Here is a 9126-nt window from a genome sequence, read left to right as displayed (position 1 = left end):
TTTATTATAGTTGATCACTGAGATCCTAAGTATATACATGTTTTGTTCTTATGCATGGTGTCCAGGTTTATGTTGCATGATAAACTTAGGATATATGATTTCTTTTCTACTTTACGATGTATATTGTGTTGTGTGCAATTGTATCATTGTATGGGTTGCCAAGTCGCTACATAGATTACCAAAATTTTTGAAAAATAATTAAACCTTATTTCATATTTTTTCCCTTGTTTTATGAATATAAATCCAAAACTCTACTGCTAATGCAAAAAGTAAATTTAACATCAAAGACTTGAAATTGATTATGAGATAAACGGTTTTAAACCCCATCTTAACTCTTCTTTTTTTCCTTTAACGTTTTCTTAGCATTTATGTTTCTATGTAACAACTTTCTATTATCAGCTTTTTCTCTCTTTACGTTTATATATATAGTCACTTTTCATAGTGAATAAAGCAAGTTTGTTGACCACAACTCTCTCTTCCTTTTTATTTTTGCAATGGAATCTTTTATTATGGTAACAAGAGCCTGCACCTGACATTTCCTACTACAACTTTCTTCTTTGTTTTCTTTGTTGACATCATGAGTGACGACATAGACCAACCACCTAGCATCCATAATTTTCTCTATTTGCACCCTAGTGAGAACCCAGCCATTGCTCTTGTATCTCCTCTTCTTGATTCTAACAACTATCACTCATGGAGTCGTTATATGATTATTGCCCTTAGTGCTAAAAATAAGGTTGAATTCATTGATGGTAGTGCATCTCAACCACCCAAATCAAATCCCACATTCAATGCATGGAGACGCTACAACAACATGGTGGTATCTTGGCTTGTTCATTCGGTCTCACTTTCCATTTGACAGAGTATCTTATGGATGGACCAAGAGGATGAAATATGGAAGGATTTAAAATCCCACTATGCCCAAGGAGACCTTCTACATATTTCTGATTTACAATATAAGGCTTCTTTTATGAAACAAGGTGATTTATTTGTAACTAATTTCTTCACTAAGTTACGTATCATCTGGGATGAAATTGAGAATTTTAGGCCTGATCCAGTCTGTCTTTGTAATGTTAAATGCTCTTATGCTATTTTTTCCATCATTGCTCAACGAATATTGGAAGACAGAGCTATGCAATTTTTACGGGGATTGAATGATTCTTAAAATAATATTAGATCTCATGTTTTGCTTATGGACCTTTTACTACCCATTTCAAAAATATTTTCATACGTAGCTTAACATGAATTCCAATTATTTAGCCTTTCTCCTCTTATTACTGTTATTTTTGATTCAAAGGATATTATGCTCAATATTACCACATCTACCTACACATACACCTACTATGGCTGCAAGGGTCGCACTACAAGATTTTGTTACAGAAAGAATGGTTTTCCTTTGGGTGGTGATGGTAAGATCAGTGAAAATTCTAAGAGTAACAAAATTTTCACTCATTGTTGATGTAGTGGTCATACTATTGAGGTGTGTTATCGTAAGCAAGGGTTTCCTCATGGCCATCTCCACTTATCTGTTAAATCTGCCTATATTAACAGTTCTGTAATTGTTAACTCCAATGCTACTATAGCTAACCAAAATCCAGCCAAGAATCTAGATGTTTGCTTAACTCCTCAGCAATATCAAGCCTTTCCTAGCTTTAATCCAACAACCAGAGCAAGGAACTTCAACATCTCATGTTAATTAGATTGGTACTCTTTCTTCTTCCCATACACCAGGTACCCCTCGTTTCATTTCTTCTTGGATCTTAGATTCTGGTGTTATGGATCACGTCACTTCCTCTTTAAATCATTTTTCTTTATATGTCACCATTATCTTGTTATTGTTAAGTTGCGTACAGGACAACATGTCACTGCTACTCATTCTGGCGTGGTTCAGTTTTCTGATTCCTCTTATCTTACTGATGTTTTATATATTCCTAGTTTTACATTTAACGTTATTTTCATCTCCAAATCGGCTCATTCTCTCAATTGTATTTTAACTTTTTATTCTCATTCATTTGTGATACATGATGCGATCACCAAGAATCAGATTGGTATAGTTAATGTCTTTGATGGTCTATATACTTTAGCTGGTTTTTCTTCTTCAATTATGACTGCCATTACCCATCCTCATTGTACCCAATTACCCATAGATCTTTGGAATTTTTGTTTGGGTCACTTATCCCATGACAAATTACACATTATGAAATATTGATATCCTTTTCTATCAAGTAATAAATTCTTTGTTTGTAACACTTGTCATCATGTTAAATAGAAGAAACTTCCTTTCCCTTTAAGCAACTCACATGCATCCAAACCTTTTGAATTATTGCATTTAGACATATGGGGACCATGTTCCATCACTTCACTTCACGGTCATAAATATTTTTTGACAATTGTAGATGATCACCCGCGTTTTACATGGGTATTTCTTATGGTTTCTAAGAATGAATCTCGTCAACTTACCATTGATTTCATTAATCATGTTGAAACACAATTTGAATCTCATGTTAAATGCATATGCACTGATAATGGTGTTGAATCCCTCATGCATCAATATTCTTTATCAAAAGGGATTATACATATCAAACTACATGTGTGGGAACTCCCCAACAAAATGGCATTGTTGAGCGTAAACACCAACATTTGTTAAATGTTACGCGTGCATTGTTATTTTAAACTTCCTTCAAATTTTTGGTGTTTTGCACTCATTCATGCAACATATTTAATTAATTGCATTGCAACTCCTTTCTTACATCATAAATCACCACATGAAAAACTTCATAAACAACCATGTGACATTTCTAATCTTCATGTTTTTGGATGCTTGTGTTACACAAACACTATCACTTCCCATCGCTAAAAGCTTGACCCTTGTGCTCGTCCTTCAATTTTTATCGGGTTCAAACCTTACACGAAAGGCTATCTTCTATATAATCTCCATACTCGTAACCTAGAGGTATCCCGTAATGTTATATTTCATGAAAACTATTTTCCTTCCATTCGTGATTCTTCAACCCCATCCTCTTCTTGCACTCTTAACCCAAACTGTTTTAACTCACCATATCTTACCGATGACCCTCCAATTAGTAATACCCAACTAGCACCTTCTAATCTTAGTCCCATTCCTTTTCGATAATCATCTCGTGTTCGTTGCCTTCCTAAATATCTCAGATTTTCATACACAATTAGCATTAACTTGTACCAATTCAGCTTGTAAAGTTCACCACCCTCTTGAACACAACATTTCTTATGGTTGGATTTACAAAATTCACATTTAATATGAAGTTATTGAGCGGTGTAATACTTCGTAAAAGTTACATCGATGTTATTATAACCTTTATCATTTTAAAATATATAAATTATTATTTAAACTTTTAAATTTATAATAAATAATTTAAATTGTATCATAATATTAATTTTAAATAGAAATAAGTAGATTGTTAATTACACAAGTAAGTGTATATATATATAAATAAATATTAATTAAATATAATATAATTATTATTATTGATAATAAAATTTATTATATATATTTTTATAGTGGTCTGGACACACCAAAATGAGAGGGATCCAAAAATAGTATAAGTATGAGATTGTATAATTGAGGATGACTTAAATGAATTAATTTGTACTACTTATATGACAACTTGCATCTGCTTTTGGGTAGCTTATCTCATCAGAACTTCACAGTTAAGCGTGCTTGACTTGGAGTAATACAGGGATAGGTGGCCTTCTGGGAAGTTTCCCAGAAAATGTGTAGAAAGGACAACACACGTTGAAAAGTGAAGTGTCGTGAAATAGGGTTGTTACATTAATAAATTTATTAAAATTAAACAAAAATTTTTCGAAGGTTATCTACGGATAAAATCTATAAATAACAACTTTCATAGGTTATTTATGAAAAAATTTTCGTAGATAACGTTATTTACAAAAAAAAAATCTGTAGATAACAACTTTCGTGGGTTATCTGCGAAAAACTTTCCATAGATAACGTTATCTACGAAAAACTTTTCGTAGGTAACGTTATCTACGACCTTATTACCTATGGATTTTTGGTTGTAGATAATCTGTAGATAATTAAGACTTATTTATGGATTTTCATGCTTATCTACGGATTTCTTCCGTAGATAATCCTGATTTGTCTTGTAGTGTATGCAAGTTGCTTTTTGTGTTCTTCGATACCTCAAACATGCTCCAAGACTTGCTATATTTCTTGATGCCACCAACTTCATACATCTTAAGGCGTTTAGCAACTCTGGTTGGGTTGGTTGCCCTGATACCCACCGCTTAGTCATTAGTTTTTGTGTGTTTCTTGGTAACTCTTTCATCTCTTGGGGTTCTAAGAAGCAAGCTACTGTCTCTAGAAGCTCCTCAAAAGTTGAGTATTGTGCTTTGGCATCCACCACTTGTGAGCTCCAATGGCTCACGTATCTCTTGTTAGAAATTGGAGTTTCATTCAAACAACCTACATTATTATTTTGTGACAATCAATCCGCTCTTTAGATTACTTTAAACCAAGTTTTTCAGGAACTCACAAAACACATTGGCTGTCATCTTGTGCGTGAAAAGGTTGCTACTCGTGACATTAAGCTTCTCCTAGTTTCTTCCTCATCTTAGATTGTAGATATGTTTACCAAGGCCTTGTCTCCAACTCTTTTTGAGGAAAATTGTTCCAAGCTGGGAATGTACAACATTCATCCCCAGCTTGGGGGGGGCTCTTAACTCTCCTTTTTCCTTTTACGTTTTCCTAGCATTTCTATTTCTATATAACAACTTTCTGTTATAAGATTTTTCTCTCTCTACGTGTTTGTGTGTATATATATATATAGTCATTTTTCATAGTGAATAAAGCAAGTTTGTGATAGAAAAGAATGACTTAATCCAAGAGAGGGGGGTGAATTGGATTTATCCACAAAGTTTAAACTTTAATCAGAGTTATGGATTTAAAAAAACTTTTCTAAAATTCTTTCCAATTGAAGTATATTGAAATCTTGATTTATGGAATATACTCTTATATACTTATTAACACTTTCTTCAACCTTTATAATCAAACTATGCATGATTTACATTTCAGTTAACGTTTCAACCATACAAAGATATAGATCACATGCAATTAGTTTTTAACCAAGTTAAGATACTAGCTAAAGATTACACAATTAAAAGGAGTAAGGATGAGAGAAAGTGCAAGATGGTTTATCCTGATTTAGCTACTCCACATGTGACCTACATTCAATCCTCAATCATAACCTGATCAAGATTTGTTCCACTATCTTTATGAAGAAGTTTTATAATCACACCACACATGCAAAAGACTCTTACATACAAGATATAACCTTTCTTGCACCCAAGAAAGTACTTCTTGTAGTAACCCACTACAAGAGCTCCTATAGTTGATAAACCTACTCAGAACAAATTCACCTGTAACTCCAAACAAATCAAACGGTGAATTCTTGATAAGTCTTTGTCCTTCTTTCAAGAATGTAGAGTTGATGATGATTTTCTTCAAAACATTTCACAAAATTTTTTCACTTTTTGGTTTCACAAAGAAAACGCTCCAAGAAGATCACAAAGATAAAAAGTATTTCACAAAGTTCGCACAATATCACTTGCATAAGTTTCTGAATGAGAAAACCATTTTTATAAAGTTTTCAGGCTCAGATAATCGATTATTTTTAAGGATAATTGATTATTTTGTTCATAGAAATTCTAGAAATCACTCAAGAATAGAATATTTAATTATTTCTACAGATAATCGATTATTTCAGTAAAGTTTTTCAGTTTAATGAAAAATAGAGCAAATAATTGATTAATATTGTAAGTGAATAATCGATTAGTTTGAGTAAATTCTCAAAATTTTATTTAAACATCTAGAAACCTTCTCAAGTTATGTTCTATCATCATCATACTACTTTCAAGACAATTAGGATAAAAATTTATCATATGCACAAAGCATAAACTGACACAAACATGCATAAAGTAAAACAACAAGCAACTACAACTCATAAACTACTCTATTACACTTTAAATATTAAAATAATCCATGATATTCATTCTTTTCCTTTATAATCATCAAAACACTTCAAAAATTGATTCACCATCTATGAATCTCAACAGTTTGTTGGCCACAACTCTGTGCAACACATTACTCTCTCTACCTTTTTATTTTTACAATGGCATCTTTTATTACCCCATGTGATGGATTAATTAAAATTAAATAAAAACTTTTTAACTTAGTTGTTAAAAAACCAATTTAGATTAGAATACGTAGCCGCTGTTTCACCATCCCCCTCTCTCTTTTGTGGTCTCCCTCATGTTGTCATTCTTTTTCTCGCATTGCCCAGAAGAGCTGCTTTCACTGTCGCCATCGCCTGTCGTGGGTGCTTCTATGCTCTTTGTAGTTGTTTCCTTGCACTCTTCGTAGGTATTTTTGCTTTTTGATTTATCATTTTGATTTATTATGGTTTAAGCTTGTTAGTGATGTTGCTTGCTTGTTGTTTCAAGTTTTTGCGTTCTTCTTCAAATGTTTCTGTCTGTAAATAAAACTCTCAGTGGTCTAATAAAATAAGACAATGAGTAACTGATCATCATCCACTACATGATAAAGTTGTAATAGTGTGTTTTCCAAGTCTATTTACTAGATACTACTCATATATACCATTTCATTTCTCATTCAAATTCTTACTTAGCACCATGGTTCTAAATTGTGGTTGTGGTTGCGGTTGCGATTGCGATTGTTGCTATTGTGGTTGTAGCTAATTTGTCTACTGCTATGTGGATTTTGACTGTTGTAGTGTGAAATTATTATATATTTGCACGAATATAAACAAACAATTAGATATCTTTTTTTTTTTTAACTCAAAATCTCTTTGTCCCCCCTTTCTTAGAATACATCATACACATCCCAACATTTCAATAGACTTCATTAGTTGTCTTTATTCTTCCATTAATATCCCATGTGACCAAATTTATAATTAGAATAGAAGATTAAGACTTGAATCTATGCATGTATTTTGACCAAAAACAAAACAAAACAAAATAATATTATGGATCTATTACGGTTGTATTGCGATTACATTATAGAATTTCAAGTGATTTAAAATCACACTGCAATTGCGGACCATTACGATTGCGGTGAGCACCACAACAACAATATTGGGGTCACAATTGCAATTGTGGACTGCAATTTAAAACCCTGCTCAGCACAGATACTAATGATATAAGCTTATTATTTCACTCTTCATTTTCCCCCTCCTTATAAAGTCCAACCGGGTTTGTTAGATACACAAATACAACCTCATGTTTATAAAAGTGTAACAAACTGTCGTTATGGGTGGAAAAAACGGGCCAGCCCGCCCCGTTTTGGCCCGTCCCGCCAATGGCCCCGCCTAAGGATGGGTTGGCGGGCCGGCGGGCCAGCCCGCATACCCAAAAAATAATTTGCAAAAAAATGGAAAAAAATAGTCCATGTTTCCTTTGATTCCAGCTATCATTAAAAACAAGTTGGGCGTGAGACTAGTGCAATGTATCCCTCGTCTGTTGGCCATCACATATCAGAGACAAATAGTTCACTATTGCAGCACTAAAATTGCTTTATTTTTCAGTGTTTATGCATGTAAAAACACAACACATATAATGCAAATGTCTTCCAAGTCAAGATAGCATAATACATTTTCTGAACATAATAGAAAAAAGCTATAATATTAATTGAATTCTTAAGAAAAAGTGTTTTTCAATTTAATCATCACTAGTATATAACAATATATGAGATGGTACAGTAAGGTTTCACCTAAAGAACCCGTACCAAAGACACCCCATATTTTGTTATTCAAATTAACACAGTGCCCAAAAATCCTGAAACAAACAGTAGTCTTCCTTTAATCAGATCTCATAGAAGCACAACAGGATGGAATCCACAAATGCGGTTTTAACATTGTGGGGAAACCAAACTTTCATGGTAAATATGCATATTAAACCCAAGTTCGCCCCTAATCCTAAGATAATCCAACCTACCATCATTCAGATTATACAGAACTAATTTGCCATATGTGTTTTTCATGAGAACAACACCATCTTCTAAAATGCACAAGGGCTCAGACGAGGGATACATTGCACTAGTCTCACTTATGCGGGCTGGCGGGTTGTGACGGGCCAGCCCGCTATTTGGCCCGGCGGCTTGGCGGGCTTGGCGGCTTGGCGGGCTGAAATAATGGGCCCAGCCAGCCAAAAATTGGCGGGCTAGCAGGCCGGCCCACGGGCCACGGCCAATTTTGCCATCCCTACCTGTCGTGGTCCCTACACTTAGTGAAATCGCACTAAAATAATGAACTAAGATAAATAATAAGATTGGATAACTTATAAATACAAAAACATAAAAAAAATATATAAGAATCATTAAGTTTTTAAGTATTAGGTATTTATACAGTTATCCAAAACTACTATCTCTTAGTGCCGGTCAAGCATAAAACTGTTACCCAAGGTGGTAACTCTAACAGGAGGATCAAACATCCCGTCTCACATTGGTCACCTCAACTCCAAGCTAGCCCTGACCTGCTCCCATACCAAGTATGATCATCGCAATCCCACCACATGGAAACAGAAGGGTAAGCTACAGTTTAAAAAAAAATCAATCATAAAGCCAAACACCTCACACCTCATCATATTAACAATCATGCAATAAATGCATATCAATCATCATCACAAACAACCATACAATTCAACATAAAAACCCAACTCATTCATACAACTTAGAAGCAACTTTAATACGACAACAACAACAATATACAACTTAATATTTAATGCGTTGTCACGCATGTAAAACTAGGAGAATTATGCTTCTCTTCAATTTGGTGAGTTCCACTCATGGCCACTACTTCTTGAAGGGGTTGTAGAGGAACAACAGTAAATGCTTCCAAGAGTCAGAATCAAGTAGAGAAATGGCGAAGAGATAGGATCAATGCGTAACTTGCAACTCTCATAAAACTCATTTGCTAAGTCTAATAAGGTAAACCAATTTTAATGCATGTGTAGCAGTACTTAACTATGAACATTTTGACAAAAGTTTAGATTTTGTTCCTAGCATCATCACACCAGAAAAATGGAACACTACTAGAAATATGTCATTTTCTTGCA

General features: G+C 33.8%; 1 protein-coding gene across 1 annotated transcript; it reads left to right on the top strand.

Annotated features, from left to right (window-relative positions):
* The first annotated feature begins 577 nt into the window (after nt 1-577).
* Nucleotides 578-1165, top strand: LOC145955598 (uncharacterized). Its single transcript, XM_083070552.1, has 2 exons — nt 578-820; nt 863-1165. The coding sequence occupies exons 1-2, from the start codon at nt 578-580 to the stop codon at nt 1163-1165; spliced, it is 546 nt and encodes a 181-aa protein (XP_082926678.1).
* The last annotated feature ends 7961 nt before the right edge of the window (nt 1166-9126 follow it).

This window comes from Cajanus cajan, chromosome 1 (assembly GCF_000230855.2).
Source record: "Cajanus cajan strain Asha chromosome 1, NIPB_CcT2T_4, whole genome shotgun sequence".
Lineage (NCBI taxonomy): Eukaryota > Viridiplantae > Streptophyta > Magnoliopsida > Fabales > Fabaceae > Cajanus > Cajanus cajan.
Note: the sequence above shows the minus strand (reverse complement) of the source record. Positions and strands in the feature narration are given on the sequence as shown.

What these genes read in the sequence shown, in the direction of transcription:
- LOC145955598 (XM_083070552.1), top strand. Translation starts at nt 578, where the DNA reads ATGAGTGACGACATAGACCAACCACCTAGCATCCATAATTTTCTCTAT. An exon ending in GACGCTACAACAACATGGTG is followed by an intron (nt 821 to 862) that starts GTATCTTGGCTT and finishes TCCATTTGACAG; the next exon opens with AGTATCTTATGGATGGACCA.